Raw genomic sequence first — 27027 nt, 5'->3', positions numbered from 1 at the left:
CACCAGAAGATAGAGAAAAGCCGCAATATGCTAGTGAGCTCTCCATCCGATTAAATTTTCCAGAGAAAAGTATCCCCATTACATATTCACAGTTTCCTAAGCCCCGCAAGTTAGGCCAAGACTGAAGATTATAGCTCCACTAACAAACAATCCTAAAGTATATATGGAAGCAGAAAAAGACCCAGAATAGCCAAAGCAATCTTGAAAAAGAAAACCAAAGCTGGAGGGATCACAATCTCAGACTTCAAGCTATACTACAAAGCTGTAATCATCAAGACAGTATGGTACTGGCACAAGAACAGACACTCAGATCAATGGAACAGAATAGAGAACCCAGAAATGGACCTACAAATGTATGGCCAACTAATCTTTGACAAAGCAGGAAAGAGTATCCAATGGAATAAAGACAGTCTGTTCAGCAAGTGGTGCTGGGAAAACTGGACAGTGACATGCAGAAAAATGAACCTGGACCACTCTTACACTATACACAAAAATAAACTCAAAATGGATGAAAGACCTAAATGTAAGACAGGGAGCCATCAAAATCCTCAAGGAGAAAGCAGGCAAAAACATCTCTGACCTTGGCCACAGCAACTTCTTACTCAACACGTCTCCAGTGGCAAGGGAAACAAAAGCAAAAATGAACTATTGGGACCTCATCAAAATAAAAATCTTCTGCACAGCGAAGGAAACAATCAGCAAAACTAAAAGGCAACTGACGGAATGGGAGGAGATATTTGCAAATGACATTATCAGATAAAGGGTTAGTATCCAAACTTTATAAAGAATTTATCAAACTCAACACCCAAAAACCAAATAATCCAGAGAAGAAATGGGCAAAAGACATGAATAGACACTTCTCCAAAGAAGATATCCAGATGGCCAACCGACACATGAAAAAATGCTCAACGTCACTCATCAACGGGGAAATACAAATCAAAACCACAATGAGATACCACCTCACACCTATCAGAATGGCTAACATCAACAACTCAGGCAACGACAGATGTTGGCGAGGATGCAGAGAAAGAGGATCTCTTTTGCGCTGCTGGTGGGAATGCAAACTGGTACAGCTACTCTGGAAAACAGTATGGAGGTTCTCGAAAAATTGAAAATAGAACTACCTTATGATCCAGCAATTGCACTACTAGGTATTTACCCAAGGGATACAGGTATGTTGTTTCAAAGGAGCACATGCACCTCAATGTTTACAGCAGCACTATCAACAATAGCCTAAGTACGGAAAGAGCCCAAATGTCCATCGACAGATGAATGGATAAAGAAGACGTGGTATGTATATGTGTGTATACACAGGCGCGCGCGTGCGCGCACACACACACGAATGGAGTATTACTCGGCAATCAAATAAAATCTTGCCATTTGCAACTACTTGAATGGAACTAAAGGGTATTATGTTAAGCAAAATTAGAGAAAGACAAATATCATACAACTTCATTCATATGAAGAATTTAAGATACAAAACAGATGAACATAGGGAAGGGAAGCAAAAATAATATAAAAACAAGGAGGGGGACAAAACATAAGAGACTCTTAAATATGGAGAACAGAGGGTTGCTGGAGGGATTGTGGGAGGGGGGATGGGCTAAATGGTTAAGGGGCATTAAGGAATCCACTCCTGAAATCACTGTTGCGCTATATGCTAACTAACTTGGATGTAAATACATACATACATACATACATACATACATACATCATACATACATACATACTAGCTCCACTGAAGTTACTGAGTCCTACGGGCCCTAATGCCTGGGAAGGTCAGCTGACTAGAGCAGCTTCAAACCAAGTCACAGAATGTCTAAGTTTTAGAGATATTAAATATCCCCTTAATGCAATCCTCAAATTGACAAAGTGATATAGTACATTATTTTCCATATGGAGCTCCAGGAAGAATTCCTCAAGCACAAAAGGAAGAGAAGAAATTGAAATGATGGAGACAGTGCATTCAAAATAGGCTTGAGATAAGGTATGGGCTGGAAGTATGATTCACAACCTGAGAAGGGCTTTTCAAATAAAGGCAATGAATGCTTAAGTTAAAGCACAGGAACAGGAAAACATGGAAAGATTATGAGGACCAGTTTATAGCTCAATCTAGCTGAAATACAGGATATGCAGAAGAATCAGAAAAATAAGGTTGGGAAGATATTAAAAAAATAATAAGTCCAGTGGGCTTGATGAAGTTGGACTTCTGAGCTGTGGGCAATCAAGTAGACTAGAACGGATTTTTCTTCTAATTTTTAACATCAGGAATAAAAAGATAAAGAAAAATCAGTAACCACCACAGGTATGCACATTAGTGATATTCTGGGTCAAGTTTTTGACTGGTGAAGGTTCAACAGTAGAAATATCTTTAGGCTTTTCCTGTCAGGCTTAGGCAAAACTATAAAAGAAATGACACTTCTCTCATCCCCTTTCTTTACTCCCTCATCCTCCACACTTAAGCAGCCACCCCCCGCCCCCGCCCCTCACCACCGAGCCCTGGCTCTCAGATCTCTATCTCTTCTGTCTCCAAGTGCTCATTCACAGAAGGAGGATATCAGGAGCAGGGTATCTGTATGAGAGCAAGAGGACCCTAGAAGAGGAGTTAGAAATGAGAGGAATTTTAAAGAGAATGTATTAGGAATTTCAGCATTTTAAGAACTCAAGGAGACATGTTGAGGAGGAGGAATAAAGAGAGGTTTCTCTGGCTCCCCAAATCATATCAGAAAAGAAAGGCACCCTGTGTGACTAAGCATAAAATACACCTAGATCATTTCCACTAGGAACTTTCTGGGTTGTTCCTACTTTCTGGGCATTACTGCAATTGAGAATCAGTGACTACTATTAACAGCTCTTCCAGTACAGTGACCAGTACTGCCATTCCCAGCTGTGTCTGATTCAATGTTCAATCTTGAGTTGGGTACTTACGGTTGCCCTCCACATCAAGAAGTCAGAGATCCTTCCTGAGCAGATAGAACAAAAAGTTTGACAACGACTGAGGAAAGATTAAGAACAGCCTTAGCGGTTTGTTGCAAAAGCTTTCTGATAAGGCAGTGATGACAGCGACACCTTTTTTACTGGACTCAAACACATTGTACTAACTGAATTACCTTATATAACAGCTAAACTTTCACCAGCATTAACCAAATGTATTGAGTTTGGGGATGTCCCTACCATGAGCTATAATTTTTGCAATGTATGTACACTACAGAATGTTTTCAGCTATATAAATGGTAAAATTTAAATTTTAAAAATGCTGAAGAATCTTCTTATACCTGTAAGAATTAATATAGTGTCATAGCTCAGGTGAACATGGCTGCTACTTGGGCTATATTTATCTCAAGAAAAAGGATCAAAAACTACCAAAGGTAGACCTCAATTTTTACAACGCTAGGTGCTATAATCAATCAAGTGAATTGATTTTTAAATTTTGGAAATAACTTTGGTTCAGCTCAACAGAGATTTACTGAACTCCTGCTAAATTCTTGGCACTGGGGATACAAAAATGAATCAAATAAACCTCCAAGATGATAACTATGTGACGTGTGTGGATTCATTAAATAACTTGATCATTGTAATTATTTAACAATGTGTATATATCAAATCATAATGTATGTCCAAAACATACAATTTTGTCACACCTCAAGAAAGAGGGCTGGGGCATAAACTTCCAATTAATTATTTATTAAAAAGTTAAAATAAAAACCCAACCAGTCAATTCTTCAAAATACCCAGCAAGAGTTTTGTTACATGAATATATACTAAAACATTTAATTTTTTTTTAATTTTTTTAACGTTTTATTTATTTTTGAGACAGGGAGAGACAGAGCATGAACAAGGAGGGTCAGAGAGAGGAAGACACAGAATCCAAAACAGGCTCCAGGCTCTGAGCTGTCAGCACAGAGCCCAACGTGGGGCTCGAACTCATGGACCATGACGAGATCATGACCTGAGCCAAAGTCGGCCACTTAACCGACTGAGCCACCCAGACGCCCCTACACTAAAACATTTTAAATGTAAGAAGTATTCTGGATAGAGTAAAAAAAGAGGATGAAACACCACTTAACTCATATTTCTAAAATAATCTAACTCTGAACCTAAAAATATTCCTAGAAATTATTTCTCTCTCTGGCTGAGAATACCTGATGTTCAAGCAGGTCATTAAACCTATGATTTTAGCTTCTGACAGAAAAACTATACAGTATACAAGGTCTCAACAGAATCTCATCAGATGTAGTTTAGTTTCACCCATTTCAAAGCAATCTGGAGAGGAAGAAAGGTGAATATTACACTGAGTTTCATAGCTAATGCTAATAACAATATCATGGGAGTCTATAGTAACTTTCTGCACTGAAACCAAATTTCATTCCAATCATATAGAACTCACAAAGACATAACATAAAAATATTTTTTTTCAAAATAGTTTTTATTTATTTAAGTAATCTCTATCCCCGATGTAAGACTTGAACTCATGACCCCGAGATCAACAGTCACATGCTCTTCCAAATGAGCCAACCAGGCACCCTGTCAAAAGTTTTAAATACTGTAAATATTGCTAATGCAAGAAACACATGTTAAATAAAAGAACATACAGTAACTTCTATTGAACATATGTATTTGTATCTCCTTCACTTCTAAAACCCTACTACAATGACAAGCTAAAGGGAATAGGAACAAAAATGTTGGAGCCTGAAAAGCAGAATGATAGAACCAAGAAAAGAGCAGAACCAAGAAATAGAGAATAGCAGAACCAAGAAAACAGAATCCTAAAAGCATTAGAGAAAAACCGAAGCAACAAAACTGACAGTACAGAATTCACCAATTGCTCAGAAACTTAGGTCACTGAGTACACATCCAGAGGTGGGAATGAGGATGGGCATAGGACCAGAACTATTAGGAATTCTGGGAAGATGGCAACAGTGCAGGTGAGTTTTGTTTTTTTTTAATCTCCCTGAAGCCTCCATCAAAAGTGGACAAAGCAACTGCAATACCAAAACCAAAAATGCACAGACAACACTGACAAGACCCTGTTAACTGACAAAGTATTTCCATAAACCCCAAGATACAAGTGAGTAGGGACAAACTGAGAGCTGCAAGACTTGCATCCCAGCATCTATGTGGAAAGTATAGAGAAGTATGGAGAGTCTGACAAACCTAAAAAGAGAATTCCAAAAGAGCCAAGTACATTCACTGGAAAACTCAGTGGACCAATGGGACAGCAGCAGCAGACACTGAATGCGAGGCAACTATGGTCCAGTCTGGAAGGGATGGAGCAGTCTGGGACCTATGAACTCTCAAAATTAACCAGGATAATCCTATACTAATGAGGAGAAACTGCTGGGAATAGAATCCAAATTGAGTGGAACAAGGATTTTGGCAGCAAAGGAAAGTGAAGGTGTAAAAAAAAAAAAAAACAAAGGAAGAGGATAGAGCAAAGCAATCTCATAAGAACAAGGCCATGTTTTTAATGTTTCATGAAAACAACAGAAGGAGAAGCTGTAGAGCTATAAAGCTAGAAACATTGGCCTTACCTACTCCTTCAAAAAGTTCAGGAAAACTAATTTTGTGTAAAAAAGAAAAGAACCATCATTGAATGAAACAAAGTTACTATGAAAAAAAAAAGAGAGAGAGAGAATCAAGTGTAGAAAATGCTCCTACAGACAATGGGAATAGACCAGAAAGAAGACTCTAAATTAAAGGGCACCAGCACAACTGAGGACAGAATTATACTTTTGAGAACAGAGGGATCCAGTGAAGGTTTACACACTAGATGACGAGACCCTACAGCTACCCCCCAGTTCTCCTCCCCACTTAGCTCTAAGAACCTGTCAGCCAGATTTATAACCTCCAGGCAGAAAGACCAGAAGTTTCTTCTCTAGTAATCTGACAAGTACATGACAAAACACCTAAAGATACTGACAACAAAGATTCCCCATCCAGACTACTTTTCAGAAAAGGTCTCAGTCAACATGCAGAGCTTTCAATCAGCCTTTTAGTGTCCACCTCTGGTAGCTAGTATCACCACACAGCTGAGGAAGACATTTAAAATAAGAGGCCAAAGCAACCACACAGAAAAAAAAAAAAAAAAAAAAAACTTGGAAGAAATAGCAACTATGCATGAAAATGCAATTTTGAGGAAAAAATTATGTGTATATATATACATACATATATATATATATATATATATATATATATATACACACACATACATATATACATATATGTGTATTATATGTATAATTTGTACATTATTTATATATCCACCCATCCTCAAAGAAGGTATTACATCTCTGAAACAAGAACACAGTGCTCTTCTAAAGAAATAAGAATGGACTCTTCAGCATTAAAAATAGTAGAAATAAGGAGCGCCTGGGTGGCTCAGTTGGTTGAGCATCCGACTTTGGCTCAAGTCATGATCTCGCAGTCTGTGGGTTCGAGCCCTGCGTCGGGCTCTGTGCTGACAGCTCAGAGCTTGGAGCCTGCTTCCAATTCTGTGTCTCCCTCTCTCTCTGCCCCTCCCCTGCTCATGCTCTGTCTCTCTCTCTCTGTCAAAAATAAACATTTAAAAAAAAAATAGTACACATAAAAAAGTCAATTAAAGGCCTGGAAGATAAAGCTGAAGAAAACTCAGAAAACACAGCATGGTTTAAAATCATGAAATGCAGAAAAAGAAAATTACATGATCAGTCCAGGAGATCCAATATCTGAATAATGGTTGTTAAAGAAAAAGAAAGCATATTGGGGTGGGGAGGAATAAAGAAAAATTTAAGTTTACTTGCATTAAAAAATGTTTCCAAATTGAGAAGGGACCACAAATAGGCAAAACAATGGATAAAACAAATACACACCAAGGCACATCATCATGAAATTTCAAAATTCTAGGGACAAAGAGAAGATCCAAAAATCTTCCAGAGAGAAAGATTGGGAATCAGAATGGCTTCAGACTTCTCAGTATGAGCTTTGGAACCTTGGGAGAAAATGGAACAACGTCTTCAAAGTTTTAGGGTAAAATAATTGCAAACTACATCCAAAGGTAGAACTGTCCTAAATTGCATTAAGGCAGGAAGCACATTCATAGTACACTTAGTCTACTTAGTTCTGATGACACTAATGACCAAAACAAAATTTTATTATAACTGTATTAGAATAATGGGGTGATAAAAAGGGGTGTGCCTATGTCAAAGGTAGCACAGGTGGGAGAAGAAAAAAGCTACATTTTCATCTTAATTTTCAGAAGATAAGTTCTCAAACATAGAAATTAAAAACATTATAAGCTTGAGATATGGGGGCATGAAGGTAAATATCAAAAGAAGTATCTAGAAGCTAACAGAAGTGCTTCTGGAGAATGAGTAATGGGGATGTCTGTTTTCCATAATGAGCTCTGTAATACTATTTAAGTTTTAAAAGTATGTACATTGGAACTTTGATAAAAACAAAGTTAATTTTTAAAGAACATACAATAGGCGTAAGGCCTCCATATCCACAATCCTTCATTATGGCAAACTATTCTTTTTTTAAAGAATTTCATCCCTATAATATACATCTTATTCTTAAAAGAATAAAATTATTTCAGATTTTACAACTTTAAAGAAAAGAGAAACTACATAAATGTGGCAAAAACGTTTATTTATTGAAGCAAATCCAAATATAAGGCAGGTGGGAGAACTCAAATGACTCCTTGATCTTCAAAATAAACAACCTTCCAGTAGAGGGTTCCCAAGTCAAATTGCCTGCCTCACCCACAGAAAAATATGAAACGTGAATGGGTTTTATCTAAATCTATGTACATAATCTGAATGTATCCCCAAAGTAGTATGATCTTAAGGAAATATTTAAAATGCACACCAGATATGAGCCACAACCAAAGTGTTCCTTTGCTAGAGTCAGCATGACATATGTTGGAAGTTAATTCTCCTCACCTGAATTGAAGAATCATCAGAGCTTGAAATAAGAGTTTTCCCATCATCTGTGAACTGGATGTGCCGTACAGTTTTCTTGTGCCCAATCCTGGATTGGAAGATTCTGTTGTTTAGGAGTTCTAAAATCTTCAAAATAGAAAACCACAGAAAATTAGCACCGAGAAATTCAGCAACACCCAGGCATTACACCCCAAAGATATTAAATTTAAATTAGATACAGAAGGGTATAGAATTTCCACCTCATAGTGCTTTCATTTTAATTAAAGACACACAAATGAATGGAACACACATATGCACAAGTGTATCCACACACACACACATGCATGCACACACACACCCTAAAATAAAACTCACTGGAATGACCAGATAGCAGTAGGAACCAGTGGTCCTTCTGAGAACTCAACTACCCAATTCATCAAACAAGTGGCAGCCTGAACTCAGCCTCCAAAAAGAAAAGGACACGTAAGATGGATGAGAGAGAAGAAAAATTCTGGATGACTGACAACACAAGCTCTTTATAAAACACCAGAGACAAGGAAAGAGGGGGGTAATGAGAGAGACAGGAAACAGACAAGAGAATAAAGAATAGGTTTCTAAAGTATATCAAGAACACATAAAGGATCTAAAGATGAATATGCCTAATACAGAGATTAAAAAAGTGGTAACAGAACTCAAAAACTAATGACTATGTCAAAAAGGCTTTCAAGTGAACTGACCAAAAACAAAACAAAAAAAGTAAATATGGTTCTCTTGTCCAAATTAAAATGCCTCAAGGAAGCCTAAGGAAAATAGAAATGATGCTAATATAGGAAATGGTAGAAATTCAAGCCTAACCTGCATGTCTGATAAAATGCTCCTTTTAGAAGGCAAACGGGAACTGTGTGAGAGCGTTCCCCAATGAGCAGAACAATCTTAGAACTGCTGTAGGGAAAAGGCAGGCAAGCATCATAGCACAGCAGCTCAGAGACCAGGGTTAAATCCTAGTTCTGACACTTACTGATTTAATCAAAGTTATGGAAACTTGGAGTTTAGACATCTGTAAAACAGGAATAACAACATCTAACATCCAAGTATTATAATAATTCCATGAGAGAATCTGGTCGATAAATACCTAAAAATGGTAGCCTTTATTACTTGATGATACTAGACTCAACCACATGAAAATGCTATCTTACAAGTTAAATACAGTCAAATATTGGTAATCTCATATGATTCATTTTATATTATTTATATTATTTGATGACTCTGAGGACAGGGATATGGATGAGGTACATGTGTGTTTTGTGAATTATTTCCTTAAACTAAGGTTTATTTCAAGATACTCAGATCGTAAAAACAAAAAGAATGTAGTGCGGGCTTGGCAACAAGGTAAAAATAAAAGAGGAAGCAAGGATCCTTTAAGAATGAATAATAATATACACCAGTTTGAAAGATGAGACCGAGAGGGAAGACTAAGGTGCACTCATAAATGGAGAACCATCCCTTGCTTAAAAAACATTCACAATATACTTTTTTCAAAATAGCACTCATCTTCATGATAAAAAATTTTTCACAATGAAAAAAAACACCTTAACTCTGAATCCATGCCACAATGGCCACGACAAATATATAATAACACTGGCATCACTTTCTAAAAGCTTCTTCCTTCATTTTGTGTGTAAACATATAGTCTCCTCTTTGTGGGGCAATATGGACTAGAGAATATTTGTGTAATTCCTTATGAAAATAAATCCAAAGTAAAATAAATGTGGCTTGTGCCACAATTACTAAATTAAGAAATAATTCCAAAAAGCTTGGATGAGAAAAAGGTGAGAGAAGGAGCAAATGTTCTTTGGAAAACCATTACACAGCTAAAGACAATGTGCTTTGTGATGAAATCATTTTATTACACATTTTTGCATTTTTTAAGTTATTTGGTCTTCTTTAATAAGTTAAGGATTTCAGGTGGTGAAGAGGTATACTTCTAATACCAAAAGAGTATCAGAAGTGTTGGTGAAACAGGTAAGCAAAGGACAACCCTGCACAGACATTTCCAAGGAACCTTATCAGTACCAAAATGGAAACTTACACCAAAGGCTGAGTTGCTAAGGAGAGAAAAAAGTGCTATTTACATGGTCAGCTAAATCTCTGACAGTGTTTGATATTCTTGCAGAATAGCAAAACAACTAGATAGACCATAAGAACACAAAAAGACAAAAAGTATGAGAAACCATAGTAAAGGCAATCTGAAAAATATATCACCAACAGGATTTTAAGATTTTAGCCTAGCAGAAGAATGACTGATATACCACAAAAAGATTTATTTAGTATAAGTCTACAATGCCAGACACACAATTTTAAATAAATAAGTCTCCTGCACAGAAGGATTCTGAAGACTAGAACAGAATAATACCTCAATGGCTCCATCTTCGCCTCCAAATGCAATGTACTCAAGATGTGGACTTAAGCAACAGCAACTAACTTGAGCTTCTGTCAGATAATCAGTCTGACCTGTTTTTCCATTAATGAGCTAATGAAAAATAAGGCACAATCAGTTGTTAGGCTGTAAGAGCAATTTCTGTTCTTTAGAACAGAGACTTCAATTGAAAACATAAAGTGAAACAGAAAACAACCAACAAGATCTCCCAGGGGAACAACAAAGCCCTATCCTAGTCTCAGCAGCTGCATTTAGCACTTCACGCTTTCATTTCATTTCACTTTTGTGGTTCAAATACACTTTCATAAAATAAAATGAGCTTTAAAAGGTTTAAAAAGCAGCTGCTGTGCCCACCACCTGAGACACATGAATTTATAATCCCACAGCTAACTCTGCACCCTGTTTTCCATTTCTTTACAAAGCCCATTTTAGTAAGGCTATCATTTGCTAAAGTATACTTTTCTGATATTTTTCAAGGGGGCTACTGGAATGGGACTGAGATAGACATCATATAAAAAGCCAAATTCAACTTAAAATGAGTTTTAGGAGCACCTGGGTGGCTCAAGCGGTTGGGCAACTGATTTTGGCTCAGGTCATGATCTCACACTTCGTTGAGTTTGGGCCCCACTTCGAGCTCACTGCTGTCAGTGCAGAGCCTGCTTCAGATCCTCTGTCCCTCTTTCTCGATGCCACTCCCTGCTCATGTTCTCTCTCTCTCAAAAATAAAACATTTTTTAAAAAATCTTTAAAATGAGGTTTATATCCCCTAATCACTCACAAAACAGTTTAAATTAAGATTCTTTCCTTTGTTAAGCAGGGGAGAAGGGAGTTTTGGAGAAGAACCCATAAGCATAATATGGGTGACTGGACTTATAATGCTTAATCTAAGATTAGCTAACTTTATAATACGTACCAATGCTAACAATTACTTTAAGTCCTATTAACAAAGATGGCTTATTGCTCAACTAAACCTATTTCTCAAACTTAAATCAATTGTCTGCTACCTCTCTCTCTGACAACCTAAAAGTCTTAAATCACTTTTCACCACCATGAACTAATGGTCATATTTGTTTCAGGCACAAAGATTACAGGGTATCCATCAAGGTAGCCTTTTCTTCACAATGACATTCAAAATAAAGACTGAATTGCTAAAAGCTGAATTTATCTTCTTTCTCTCAAAAATAAATTTCCGTATTTTTCTAATAGTGACTAAAACATGTTTTGTTCACTTAAATGGAACTATATTTGTCAGTTTAACTATCCCCTAAACTCTCCCATAATCACTGACAGAGAATGAAATGATACTTTTATAGCTGTATGACTTTTTTGAAGTCTCACAGTTATGACAACTATTAAAGAAAGGTTGCACAAATTTAATAAAGGTAATATAAGCCTGAGGACACTGAACTTGACAAGAAAACTGCAACAGAAAATATCCCAAGTCTGTTAAAAATCAGTAACGAGGCATGCACATTCAATTTCACACATCAATTTATCCCAGAAATACAGGGCATTAGGAGCTCCCCATCAATATATTAAGGATGATAGTGTAGCTTGTAAAATACAGAACAAGCCATATTAATGGGTGCCTCACACCTTGACTCTGACCCCCGACAGGAGACAAGGAGAAATTACCACATGCCATAGACTGTTTACTCCCAGATATCTGTCTCCTGAATCTGGATTCCACCTTCACCCTATAACCAGCTCAGACTTCTCAAGATAAAAAGGACCATATAGTTGAAGAAAGTGAGGCTCAGAGGAAGTGTATAATTTACTCAAACATCACACAACTGACAATAAAGCCTAAACTGTACGTGGGTCTCCTGAGTGAACAGTCACTGTTCTTTCCATCACATCAAGCTGGGCTTTGCAGCTCCAAAGCTTGTGAAGCTCTGTCTTACCCTCAGTCACTCCATCTCAAGTTCTCCTCCCGGACTCCATGAAAATTAAGGAATGTGATTACAGATACCAACAGGAGAGGAATGAAGTGAGGCAAAGTTCACTTTTTAAAATTCTAAATATTAAGCATATTTAAGCCTCAGCTCAAGACCCACATATTTATTCAACTAATACTTACTGAGCACCTATTAGATATCACACATTTATGCCTGATTCCCAAATTCAAAACTGAACAAGAAAAATGTGAATTGGAAGTTCAACCAAAATTTTTTGGGGCGCCGGGGTGGCTCAGTCAGTTAAGCATTCGACTTCAGCTCAGGTAGAAAACTCATGTTCATCAGTTCGGGCCCCACATCAGGCTCTGCGCTGGCAGCTCAGAGTTTGAAGCCTGCTTCAGACTCTCTGCTTCAGATTCTGTGTCCCCTCTCTCCACCCCTCCCCTGCTTGTGCTCTCTCTCAAAAATAAATGAATAAACAGGTCGCCTGGTTGGCTCAGTCGGTTGAGCATCCAACTTCGGCTCAGGTCATGATCTCACGGCTCATGAGTTCGAGCCCCATGTAGGGCTCTGTGCTGATGGCTCAGAGCCTAGAGACTGCTTCGGATTCTGTGTCTCCTACTCTCTCTGCCAACCCACTCGTATTCTGTTTCTCTCTCTCTCAAAAAAAAAAAATAATAAACATTAAAAAAATAATAATAAATGAATAAACATTAAAACACACACACACAATTTTTCCAATTGTTTTCTAAAAAATACTCACCTGCAGATGTCTTACATTGTCAACTGCAAGAACCATCACTTCATTTTCTTGAAACACAACATCTATGTCTTGCTTTAACACTATAGCAGAGTTCTCACATACTTTCTTTGTCTCCCAGAGCTAAATAAACGATTAAAAAAACTAAAATAAGATAGTCATATCCTTTGAAATATGTAAAGAGAAGCCTTAGTCTTAAAGCAAGATATAAACCATGCTTCACACTCAAAATACATATGATGCCAGGAAATTTTCAATTATTAGATTATAATTCAATAAATACTTATTAATTATATGCTACATGGGAATGCAAGCTGGTATAGCCACTCTGGAAAACAGTATGGAGGTTCCTCAAAAAACTAAAAATAGAAGTACCCTATGACCCAGCAATTGCACTACTAGGCATTTATCCAAGGGATACAGGTGTGTTGTTTCAAAGGGACACATGCACCCCCATGTTTATAGCAGCACTATCAACAATAGCCAAAGTATGGAAAGAGCCCAAATGTCCATCAATGGATGGATGGATAAAGAAGATGTGGTATATATATACAATGGAGTTACAATGGAGTATTACTTGGCAATCAAAAAGAATGAAATCTTGCCATTTGCAACTACGTGGATGGAATTGGAGGGTATTATGCTAAGTGAAACTGGTCAGAGAAAGACAAAAATGATATGACTTCACTCATATGAGGACTTTAAGAGACAAAACATATGAACATAAGGGAAGGTAAACAAAAATAATATAAAAACAGGGAGAGGGACAAAACAGAAGAGACTCATAAATATGGAGAACTGAGGGTTACGGGAGAGGTTGTGGGAGGGGGGGATGGGCCAAATGGGTAAGGGGCATTAAGGATTCTACTCCTGAAATCATTGTTGCACTATATGCTAACTAATTTAGGTGTAAATTTAAAAAAATAAAAAATGAAACAAGATAAAAAAAATCTTTTTTCACTAAAAAAGAAAAAAAAAAATTATATGCTACAGTGAGTAGTAGTTAGTATTAAGAGTAATGAGTGCCCGACCATGAATTCTAGTTCCACCTAAAGTTGTGACTTTGGGAAGGTTACTTAATACAGTGCTTCTCACAATAAGAACTCCTGCCAGTCTTCAAACTGATACCAAGATAAGGAACTGGTACTAGAATTTAAATCAACTATATCACTAACACACCATTAACAGTATGCTTAGTGATATGACTGATCTTTTTTTTAAGAAGACTTCTTGATGAAGAAAGAGGTAAGTTGATTTACATTGTGGCTCAAGTTTATTGAGACTGGCACTATAAGCAAAACTGATTTAACCTTTCTGTGACTGTTTTCTCACCTGCAAAAAGGACTGCTATCAGAACTAGCAAATATAAGAGCAGTACTTCTCACAATGTCTAGCATACAGTAAATACTAAAAAAACTTTAGCTACAATGTATATAAAGTACTATATTAGATGCCACAGGGTCCCTGGCCTCAAAGGTCTTGTAATTTAAGATGTGTAGGGGCGCCTGGGTGGCTCAGTCAGTTGAGCATCCTACTTTGGCTCAGGTCATGGTCTCGCAGTTTGTGAATTCGAGTCCCGCATCGGGCTCTGTGCTGACAGCTCAGAGCCTGGAGCCTCCTTTGGATTCTGTGTCTCCCTCTCTCTCTGCCCCTCACATTCTCATGCTCTATCTCTCTCTCTCAATAATAAATAAACATTAAAAAAAATTAAAAAATAATAAAAAATGTGTGAACAAGTTAGAGGAGCAGTGGAGAACTGAAGGTGAGACATAAAGCAAATCTACTTAACACTCAAAGCAGAATTTGGTTAGTACCATAAGAAAAGGACATAGGGTTATACGGCATTAAAGGGAAGATACATTCTCCCAAATGGATTATTAGGAAGGGCTTTGCAGAAAGCCTGGGGGGAATGTGTAAGACTGTTAGGATTCCAACCAGGAGAGAGACAGGGAAATAGAGTATTCCAAATATAAGAAACCATAAAAGCAAAAGAAGCAGGGAACTACAGGGTGTTGGGAAAATGTGAGCAGTCCAGTATAGGTTACCTGTAGGAATAAACCAAAAGAAAGACTGGAGCAGAATGAAACCATACTGTAGAGAATTTCAATATAAACTTAGGACTACCTACTTACTTTTAGTAGTTTTTAAGCAAAAATGACATGACTGTATTGTACATGAGGAAAATAGCTTGGAAGCAGCATGTAGAAAACCAAGAAAGAAAAGACTGTGGCACACACTAATACATTAAGAGAGACAACATGTAATGATCACCTAAATTTGAAATGAAAAGGTAGAAACAAATGACAGAAAATGGAAAGGCAGAATCCATTAGAATTGGAAATAACTGGATGGGGGAATTTAAGATGGAGGAAAGAGTCAAAAATTAAGTCAATGTATTATCTAGTAATATATTTTTAAATGAATCAAAATAGAGTATAATCAGTGGACTTCAACATTTGGCCCATGATAATACTCAATGAACACATATGGAATGAATGAGACTGTTATAGTCCATGTAATAGCACTTTTCAAGGATAAATATGAATCTAGCAGTTTCTTGTTTTACTGCCCCCAATACTGCCCATCAATTTTCTTAGTTTCTAGGAGGTTTATGATCAGTAAATGTCTAGAATGAAAATGTCAATATTTCTCACCCTGATTGTCTGGTCATCAGAAGATGTCAAAAATGATGATCCATCAGGAGAAAACATCACACAATGAACCCAACTTAAATGTCCTCTGCAGTCAGCCACTTTTAAACACGAGTCCATGTTCCACAACTACAGAATAAATATATAGGAAATCACATTCATAAGCATTTTGAACATATCAAGAATATTGAAAATAGCAAAAGTAAACCAGTATCCACTTCTATGAATATAGTCCAAAATAAACTAGCAAAAATACAGAATGACTTGTGTAAAAATTATTCATTGCATCTTATTTTTAATAGCAAAAATTGCAAACAACCCAAAGGATCATCAATATGGAACGGACTGGGGCGCCTGGGTGGCTCAGTCAGTTGAGTGTCCAACTCTTGATTTTGGCTCAGGTCATGATCTCATGGTTTGTGCATTCAAGCCCTGCATCAGGCTCCGCATGTCAGTCTCTGTCTCTGTCTCCCTCTTTCTCTGCCTTGCCCCTGCTCATTATCTCTAAATAAATAAACACTAAAAAAAAAAAAAAGAGAACTGACTGAATAAACTACATAATGGAATATTATATAGCTATAAAAAACACCCAGACAATGACTAGTCGCCGAGATAGATTTACAGAAAATAAGCAAAGAGCATATATACTTCTATGTAAAAAATATATATATTACACTATATATGTATATGTATATATTCACACACACACACACACACCTGGATACACACACTATACTGTGTAAGAGATGAAAAACAAATACCGATATATACATGGATATAGACACGGAGATTTTGTTTATACAAAATACATACAGATATCTGCTTATATACACAAAAAGAAACATTGGAATGTTAAACCAAAAACAAAAACAGCTACCTATTGGCAGGAGTTAGAAAAAGGGATAGGGATAGAAATGAAAACAAGACTTCTCTGAATATAGCTTATTATAAAACTTTGATTGGAATCATGCATTTTATCTATTTTTTTATAAGTCATCAAAAAAATAGACTATTTTCCACTGTCATCTAATTCTCATTTCAACCAATGGCAAAACCGTACAATAAATGAATACACTAATTGTACATGTACACACTTCTGTTATTCATGGTTATTATCAATTGTAAATGTCTGCCACCCTGGCTATATTTTGTCCTGAGTTCTGCTATAAATTATTCAAATATATTCCAGTCTAATGAAGTACCATATGTGCCCGAGTTCCTCTCATTACACTCTGAATGACAGACCCACTTTACGATTTCAGAATAAGCATGGACAAAACAAGTACTTCATCACATGCCCAGTGGGTTTCAATCAGTGAGTTCTATGGTTACAAATTAATTGTATGAAATTTTCTTTGCCTTATCACTAGAGTCCAAGCTCTTGTGGACATACAAAGCTAAAGGCCACAAATGAAAATGGTTCCATAACTAAGAAATATCCATTGAAAATCCTTCCCTTTTCCCTTCTAGTTCTACCCCATCATTTATTAGAGCCCCCATTTTAGGAAAAAGGACAATGTTTCCTTGAGGTTTCTAATAGGAAAGGGTAAGGATTTTAGAAGTGACAGAAAAGGCTGAAAGAAGAGTTGCTCCTCCACTCCTCCTAAAAATCCTGACAAAAACCCACAAAGAGGAAATTTCCAACCACATCTACCTTGAGGATCTATAGCTAAGGTGAAAGATCTAGCACATCTGAATTTTTCAATTCAAGGACTCCACTGACAAGAACACTGCCACAGCACCCTACTTCTTCCCATCATTTCAAATAGGACTGGAGCCTGCCCACACTCACTGCCTCTGCTTCCAATGGGAAGATTCTCGGCAGGGAAGTTCTTCAGTGTTAGTTGCATTGCTTCTGTACTTGGAGGTAAGTAGACCTTACAGAGCTTACCCACTCACTCTCACCTATTATATCTCCATGCTAAAGATATCTCCATGCTGAAGGGCTATAGCTCAGAAACTCTCCCCAACATCTTCACAGTAAGGGGCAAGATTGTCAAACTCACTAAAAATTGCTGAAATAAGCACAGAACACTAAAGAAGTGCTTGCAGTAGTCAAGCTTCCTTTGAGAAGACCCTGTGAACCAACTGGATTTGTCTATTTTCCAGATAAAAGCCCATACCCACCTTCTTAGACTGTCATCACAAGGGTCTCCAAATTACCTGATGGTAAGACCCACTCAAGAAATAAATAGTAACAAAGCTTGGAAAAACTAATCCATCTTTGGAAAACAAATATAAGGAACTCACTGTTTTTGAAAAAATTAATACAGCCACTCATTTCTCAAACATCCTCAGTAGTTAAAGGTTTAAGTAGCCCATTCTTTGGCATCCTTGTACCTCTGGAGACTCAAACTTCACAGAGTAAGTGAACTACTCACCTCTACACAGCACTGGGACAAAGCCACCACTGCCAAACGATTTTGTGGGGAGAAGTCACAGTACTGGATGGTGCTATGATGGCCTGTATGGATTTCTGCCAACAGGCCACTGGCATGAATGTCAAAAAGCTGTCAACATAAAATAGGTTATCTATGAAAATAAAATACTTTTAAAAATAAGCTATATTCAAACTGAATATAAATTTATAAGTCCTGACAAAACACAATTACTGATAGTTAACAGTCATAAATAAGATATAAATCAATATACACATACTTTTAAAATACTGCTCATCTTGTAACATGTTTCCTATAAAGAAAAATTTATCAGGGCACCTGGGTGGCTTAGTCAGTTAAGCATCAGACTTCAGCTCAGGTCATGATCTCATGGTTCATGAGCTTGAGCCCCGCATCAGGCTCTGTGCTTACAGAAGCCTGGAGCGTGCTTCGGATTCTGTCTCTCTCTCCCTCTGCCCCTCCCCACTCGTTCAAGTTCTCTCTCTCTCTCTCTCTCAAAAAAAAAACATTAAAAAAATAAAAAATAAACATTAAAAAAGAAAAATTTATCATGGATGATGTCTCAAGCTGGCCTAGGGAGAAATAAAACCTTTGTGAATAAATGAATGGACTAGCCAAATTAACATACAGAGAAGTTCTCCTGAATGCTTGTTTATTCAAAAGAGGAAAATGGATACTCATAAATGAAGATGATCAAAATAATATAGAGCAGAGGCTTGCTAAAATTAAATTAGTTCAACCATTTCTATTTCTCTTCAGTGCTATCAAATTATTCCATTTTGATCATTTTCCCATTTTTGAATTAAAAAAAGCTATTTTTGTGTAATGCAAGCTTCAACTTTTGAAAAATTTTTAAATGTTGAATATACTCTTCTGAAGTTTTTGCTAAACGGTAAAAACATTCATAGCAATATACAGTATTGTGATTTAAGACCAAGGTATAGTCTTTAGGAGGGAAAAAAAAAAAAAGCTTCCAGCGGGAGCCATAAATATGCACACAGCCCTGCAAGTATGCACAGATGGTAAGCCAACAACAAAAGATAGTAAACCATATTTAAAATATAGTTTTCCAGGATAGATTGTTCTTAAAAATTAATGGTGGAGGGTGACAGAGGAAACTTAGCATGTATGAAATAGGCATCTGTCCTATTACCACCAATTACTAAGTGGTAAAAAGGTAAAGCCCTAACAATTGGAATAGGCCAACAAAAGAGTTTGAAAGAAACCAGAAGGAGGAGAATGGAGAAACCAGAGAGTAAGAAATAGGGATCTACATGTAATTAAGGGTAATTTTAGGGTAGTTTTATTTTAGCAGGCAAAATAAAAACCTCGTCTAGATTTTTAAAACAAAAACATATTTCATGCAATATAAAGTTGTTTTCTTCTATCACTGGAACAGATCTTTTAAAATGTTCAAATTCTGTTTAACACCACTAGTCATTAAGGAAATGTAAGTCAAACAACCATTAGATACCACCACTTCACACCTAATAGGATGGTTATAATTTTTAAAAAAATGGAAAATAACAAGGTTTGGCAAGAAAAAAGTGGAACCCCCTGTAACACTACTAGCGGGAATACAAAATGGTGCAGGTAGTTTGGTGGTTCTTCAAAAAAGCTAATTTAGAATTACCCAGTAATTCTATGCCTAGGTGTGTACACAAAAGATTTGAAAGTAGAGGCTCAAACAGATACTTGTACACCATGATCACTGTATCATTATTCACAACAGCCAAAAGGTGAAAACACCCAAGTGTCCATCAACAAATGAATGCATAAACAAAATGTGGTATATCCATATGATGGAATATTATTTGACAATAAAAAGGAATGAAGTTTATATATGCTACAACATGGATGAACCTTGAAAATATTACGCTAAATGAAATGAGCCAGATACAGAAGGACCAATATTATATGATTCCACTTATATGAAATATCCAGAACAGGCAAATTCATAGATTAAAGGTTACCAGGGGTTGGGGGCAGAGAGGAATGGGCAGTTACTAGTTTCTGGTTACAGAATTTGTTTGGGGGTGAAGAAAAAGTTTTGCAAACAGTGCTGAGTTACACAACACTGTGAATGTAATTAATATTACTGAATTACACATTTAAAAATGGGCTAAAGTAGCAGATTTTACATATATTTTACAACAAAAAATTTTTTAACCTTCAAATCTTATAAACGCAATGGTTCCTTTTCTGTTCCTACAAATTTTAACAAACTTTAAAAAGTTTGCTATTTTTTTCTTCAATTGCATGCTAAAGGAGTATAAACCAACATGCAACCAAGATCGAAGGGTCACAGATCAATGACTAGATCAAAAACAATATAAATGGGCCCTCAGTCAGCTTTTATGTAAATATACAGTATATTTCAGTTATATTCTTTAAAATTGTACTATCTCAGGGGATTTGAGGAGCTCTCAAGAGACTTAAGGCCTCTTCCTAAGCTAGCACTCTCACCAAGAAGAGTGCAAGTTCAAGAAGAAGAAGAATGCAAGAGTGTTCAGTTCAAGTGCAAAAATCATGAAGCCCAATGGCGAGAAGCTGGACAAATTCAAGTGCGACATCTCCCAGGCTCTCCTTGAGCTGGAGATGGACTCAGACCTCCAAGCCCAGCTAAGGTAGCTGAATATAACAGCAGCCAAGGAAATTGAAGTTAGTAGTTGTCAGAAAGCTATCATCATCTTTGTTCCTGTTCCTCAAATGAAATCTTTCCAGAAAATCTAAGTCTAGCTAGTCTGTGAATTGGAGAAAAAGTTCAGTGAAAGCACACTGTCTTTATTGCTGAGAGAATTCTACCTACGTCAACTCGAAAAAACCATATTAAAAATAAGGAAAAGTGACCCAACAGCCACACTTTGACAGCCATGCATGACACGATCCTGGAGGACTTGATTTTCTCAAGTGAAATTGTGAGCAAGAGAACCATGTGAAATTGGATGACTCATAAAGGTTCATTTGGATAAGGCACAGCAGAACAATGTGGAACACAAGGTTGAAACTTTCTCTGGTGTCTATAAGAAGCTCACACGCAAGGATGTTAATTTAGAATTCCCAGAGTTTCGGTTGTAAACAAAAATGATTAAATAAAACATTCACATAAATAGACAGATAGATAGATAGATAGATAGATAAACAAATGATTAAATTGCACTATCTTGGGTGTGGAGAATAGGAAGAGGTTGGTAAAAGAATACGAACTTTCCATTCAAGATAAATTGATCTGAGAATCTAATGTATAACACGGTAACTACAGTTGATTAACACTGTATGGTATAACTGAAATTTGCTAAGAGTAGAAATTAAATGTTCTCTCACACACACACACACACAGAAGGTAAATACATGAAGTGACAGATATGTTATTTAACTCCATGTGGGGAAAATCCTTTTACAATGCATACACATATTAATTCACACATGTATACCTTAAATATCTTACAATTTCGTCAACTGTACCTCAATAAAGCTGAAAATAGAACTGTTGTATCTCTTATCAAGTCTTTTAAAATTACTATTAGAATGAAATGTCCCTGAGCCATAAATCAGAATATCTATCTTTCCAAATCCATGGTATAACTTGGGACAAATTATTTGGCTGCTCTGAACCTCAGCTGCCTCATTATTAGCATAGGTATATTGTAATCTGCTGCGTCTCTTGGACATTTATATCAAGAGAAACATGTGAGAGCACCCTGAATACAAATGTAAGCTATTACTACATTTCCTTGTCATTCACTATTTTAACATATTGTCCTCATTTACATCATAGAAATCTCACAATATTCTTCAGTTGTTGATAAGTTTTTCTATCACAGTCACCAAATCATAAATTTGAGGAGTAAGGAAGCACTTTGAAAATCACCTAAATCAATGTATTCAAAATTGTAAAAAAAAAAAAAAAAAAAAAAAAAGTGATACAGAAAGTATTCCATATTTTAAATCTATTTGAGAAACACTGGACTAACCAACATAAATTATTTTTGTATTATAGGACTTATGGAGGCCTTAGGTATGCTAGTATACACTGAGTGACTCTAATAAGGAAAGGAATACACATTTCTCAAACCTGTGTGACCATGGAAACCTTTCCGCACAAAGCCAATCCCCAACATCCCCTAGAACACAATTCTGAGAACGAAGAAGTTAGGGAGCCTACCCAAAATCATATAGCTATACGTTATTATTTATATCAATAAACAGTATAAAATGCAAAAATCAATAGATGTTTTCATTTTCTTTAAATCAGGCTAATTTTGGCTTGTTAAAATACGGATACTTACAAAGATCTTATTTTTTGCTGCCACCATTATCCTAGCACCATCAGCAGACCATGAACAACATTTCACTATCACTTCCATATCCTCTTGAGGCTCCTCTGAATTTAGGAAGAATTGTTTCACATTAATGCTTTCCCTCTCGTTTGCTGATTTCACATCCCAAAGCTTCAGATTGTAAAAATTAAAAAAAAAAAAGTTTAAGTTTGTTTTAATCTCAAATCACACATCTAGAATTCTACCGGGATTAAATGTCACACAAATTATTCACTTTTTCTAATGAACTGTTTTCACTTATGTGTGACTTTTTATAAAGCTTTCAAATTAAGTACTCCAGTTTCATTCAGCACCTTCCTAAAAAGAAAAAAAAAACTAGAAGCACTGCCTGAAATGCAAAATGCAGAATGTAAAACTAAATGCTAAAAAACCCTTGCATGGTGTGGAGGAAGCTAAAGATTAGGTGGTGACAATAAGAATGAGAACAGGAAGAAAGGTGAGACTCACGACTTGCCACTGCTGCCCTCTGCTGTGCCAGGCATGAAGTTTGCTTTCCATCTATCTACTGCATGCACAACCTGGACACCACACAAGGCCCAGTCTAAGCTAAGTTATAAACGTAGCAAGAGTATCCAGGGACATAAGGAAGTCCCTGAAAATAAAAACAAAGAATATGCTAAAAGGAAGCAAGGCACCTTATGTGTTTGTGGGGCCATACACTTAAGCGGCACAAAAGACAAAGGCCTTCAAGAAGACCCATCTCCACTCCCCTGGGCCTTAAACAGCAACTGAGCTTCACAGAGTGATAATGACTACCATGCCCAGACCAAGGGTTGGTCAAGGACTACAAAAAAAAAAAAATTTTGTTTAATTAAAAATTAAAACAAAAAAACAAAAAACCTCCTTCTTAGGGTTTAACTCAGCTTCCAAAGAACACCTCCAAAGTAAAACCAGATTTGTTTCACCAAGCACATTTTTAAAGCTCAAGTTTAGAGGGGCGCCTGGGTGGCTCAGTCGGTTAAGCGTCTGACTTCAACTCAGGTCATGATCTCACGGTTTGTGAGTTCGAGCCCCATGTTGGGCTCTGTGCTGACAGCTCAGAGCCTGGAGCCTGCTGCGGATTCTGTGTCTCATTCTCTCTCTGCTCCTACCCAACTTATGCTCTGTCTCTGTTTCTCAAAAATAAATAAATGTAAAAAAAAAAAAATTTAAATCTCAAGTTTAGAGGCACATTATATACACTAAGGAATATAACCAATACCAAAACCTTTACCCTTGCAACAAATGTGGATAAAGTGGATGAAGTAAAAGACATCAGATAATAAAATAGCCTTCCTTGGTACTTAAAGAGGAAAAAAAAAAAGCCTATACATAAATGCCAGAAGTTTCAGTCACATCAACTACATATATGAGAAATCACATTGCTTACCAAGCCACCACTGCTGGGATTTAAAAAAGAAAGAAAGGGGGCACCTGGGTGGCTCAGTCGGTTGAGCGACCGACTTCAGCTCAGATCATTATCTCACAGTTTGTGAGTTCGAGCCCCTGTCAGGCTCTGTGCTGACAGCTCAGAGCCTGGAGCCTGCTTCTGATTCTGTGTGTCTCTCTCTCTCTGCCCCTCCCCCACTCATGCTCTGTCTCTGTCTCAGAAATACACATAAAAAAAAAGAAAAAAGAAAGAAAGAAAGAAAGAACAAACCTAACAAAACCCAATTTCATTAAACCTGTCTAAACTACATTCTGCATCTGGACCTGACTTCAGCTCCTATCCAATGAATGATGAAATTCCACACATCGAGGGACCAAGTAAATACAAGCATTTGATTTTGAGCAAGTCACTATACTGTATCAAGGGCCCATGTGCACCCTGGGCTTTGTGTGGTTTACATGGCAATTTTATTTATTTATTTATTTTTTTTTTTTTTAATTTTTTTTTTTCAACGTTTATTTATTTTCGGGACAGAGAGAGACAGAGCATGAACGGGGGAGGGGCAGAGAGAGAGGGAGACACAGAATCGGAAACAGGCTCCAGGCTCTGAGCCATCAGCCCAGAGCCCGACGCGGGGCTCGAACTCGCGGACGGCGAGATCGTGACCTGGCTGAAGTCGGACGCTTAACCGACATGGCAATTGGGCGCCTGGGTGGCGCAGTCGGTTAAGCGTCCGACTTCAGCCAGGTCACGATCTCGCCGTCCGCGAGTTCGAGCCCCGCGTCGGGCTCTGGGCTGATGGCTCAGAGCCTGGAGCCTGTTTCCGATTCTGTGTCTCCCTCTCTCTCTGCCCCTCCCCCGTTCATGCTCTGTCTCTCTCTGTCCCGAAAATAAATAAACGTTGAAAAAAAAAATAAATAAATAAATAAATAAATAAATAAAAGTGACATTTTGAAACAGTTTATCAACAGGGCCTGAAAAACACATGCTTATCAACATGATACCCTGCAAAATGCTTAAAAGATTACAGAGCCATTTGGGGCAGGAAATAATTTTACAGTTCTTCATCCTCTCAGAAGGCAATGGCTTTGCGAAGACTTTGACCTTGAGATGCTGTTATCCAACATCATTTTACAGGACCTCTGCTTACTACACGTCACTGTATCAGCACGAACTAGCTAACGATACTGTCTTAATAGCACTGTGGGAAAGCTGCCACAAACACGGCAGTTCTCACCAAGAGTGCAATAATGTCTCTCCCCTGCTGCTACTGCTCTGTGCTCTACAATCACATTTTGATACTCACACATGATATCAAAATCCTGTCCCTGAAGACTTTTAACACTTTTTTCTTTCGAGTTTGGAGAAGTCTTACTTTGATTTGAAGGGACACAAAAAAAGTTTATCATCGTGAACACATTAACCGCTATGCTCATCATTTGGAAGATTACATAAATAAATCAGGTATAGATACCTCTCTCTCAAGGAGTTTACAGGCCATTAAAGGAGGTAAGACAAGCCCATAAGTGACTCTAAGACAAAGTACAAAGGATGTGTCATTTAAGAGGAAAAGATAAAGCACAGTGGAAATGCTAGACCCAAGCTGTGGGCTTGAGGGAACAGTTTTTGCAGAGGTGGACATCTCAGTCTCCTCCCTGAAGATTAGCCTACAACTTAGGATGGAGAGATTTTCAACACTAAAAAGACAAGAGGAACACTCTGTGGCCTAGACTCTAGGCTAAAGGGTCAGCATAAGGTAAAGTGACACATAAAATGGGATAACAAAGATCATGAAAAAGGAGAAAAGGTTACAGTTTGGGTGCAGCACCTGGTGCCTGAACACATCTGGACACAACCCTCATCTGTTCTCAGAGCACCTTTACCATTTCCACAGCTTGTCTATTCCCTTACCACTTTCTCCAACTGGAATTTGAACAACTTCAGGCCAGGAAATATTTCATGTTTTGTTTGTTTTTTTCTTTTTAGTATTTAAAACCCAAATGCCTCGTGCAGTGTCTGACACATATTAAGTATTCACTAAATAATCAAAAAATGCATTTTAAGTGAAAAGACAGATTCTTCTCATGTTTCAAGCATAGGTGAGTAGAAACAATAGTGTTACTGAAGGAAATAGGATTCGGATTAAAGATGTAGATAGAATACAAACATTCATCTTCATACCCTCCCAAAACCACACAAAACAACAGTAAAGAGAACTTTTCTTCATAGGCATAGTTCACAAGGCAAAGGAGAAAGGAGGAAGAGATAATAGCAACAAAACTATAAAGGGTAAAAAGCAAAAAGGCAAGCAATAAGGAGACTCCTAAATACTGAGTCCTGAGCCCACCACAGGGAAAGCCAAGAAGCAGCCCAATTGATACCACAGAACTCCTAAAAGGCAAAGGAAGTGTTGCACTGGGTACCTTCTAAGGGTAGAGCTAAATCAAGAGAAATCACTACAAATCCCTTAAAACCCCCTCCCAAACTATGCAATCCAAGTTGCTGTGTCCCTACTTTGGCTGAAGAGTAGAGGTTTTTTCTAGACCCATCACAGTTGAGAGCAAAGTCATCATTCTGAAAATTGGGAAATTAAAAGAAAGTCTATATTCCAAATTTTGAGATCTCTACCTCAACATCGTCTCAGAACTTGCCAACCAGACTTATACCCTAGACGTAGGAGACTAAAGATTTTTCTCTGAATATCCAACGAGATCAAGACGAAAGATCTAAAAAGTCTGACATTAGAAGTTTCCCAGACAACCCTTCAGGGAAACTCATAATAAGCAAGGTTACAATTCCCTATCAGCTTTTTGGTGCTACACTCCTAAATAGGAGCAGGATTTATATATCTAATACATATACAGATCTTCCTCAACTTAACCATGGGGTTATATCCCAATAAACCCATCATAACTTGAAAATATCATAATTTGAAAATGCATTTAATATGCCTAACCTACTGAACACCATAGCTTAGCCTGGCCTACCTTAAATGTGCTCAGAACACTTACATTAGCCAAAAGCTGGCAAAGATCATCTAACAAAACCTATTTTATAATAAAATGTTGAATATCTCCTGTAATTTATTAAATACTGTAGAGAAAGCAAAAAAGAGAATGGCGATACAGATATAGAAAGGCTGTAAGTGTATCACCCTTGTTCACCCTTGTGATCTCATGGCTGACTGGGTGCTGCGGCTCCCTGTCACTGCCCAACATCACCAGTATCAGACTGCGTATCGTTATCCAAGGGAAAGATTAAAATTCAAAATTCGA

The 27027-nt window shown here is 37.2% G+C and overlaps 1 protein-coding gene across 2 annotated transcripts in view; it reads right to left on the bottom strand.

Moving 5' to 3' along the window:
* APAF1 (apoptotic peptidase activating factor 1) overlaps positions 1–27027 on the bottom strand; it is a 91762-nt gene that overhangs the window by 13313 nt on the left and 51422 nt on the right. For both annotated transcript variants that reach the window (XM_030323463.2, XM_030323464.1), the window contains 6 exons: positions 22333–22494; positions 18026–18154; positions 15648–15773; positions 12997–13116; positions 10312–10428; positions 7920–8045 (listed from right to left, as the gene is read on the bottom strand). In XM_030323463.2, the coding sequence (XP_030179323.1) occupies positions 7920–8045; positions 10312–10428; positions 12997–13116; positions 15648–15773; positions 18026–18154; positions 22333–22494 (780 nt within the window). The remainder of the gene's footprint in view (positions 1–7919; positions 8046–10311; positions 10429–12996; positions 13117–15647; positions 15774–18025; positions 18155–22332; positions 22495–27027) is intronic.

Source organism: Lynx canadensis, chromosome B4 (genome assembly GCF_007474595.2).
Source record: "Lynx canadensis isolate LIC74 chromosome B4, mLynCan4.pri.v2, whole genome shotgun sequence".
Lineage (NCBI taxonomy): Eukaryota > Metazoa > Chordata > Mammalia > Carnivora > Felidae > Lynx > Lynx canadensis.
The sequence above is the reverse complement of the archived record's forward strand: the minus strand, read 5'-3'. Positions and strand labels throughout refer to the sequence as shown.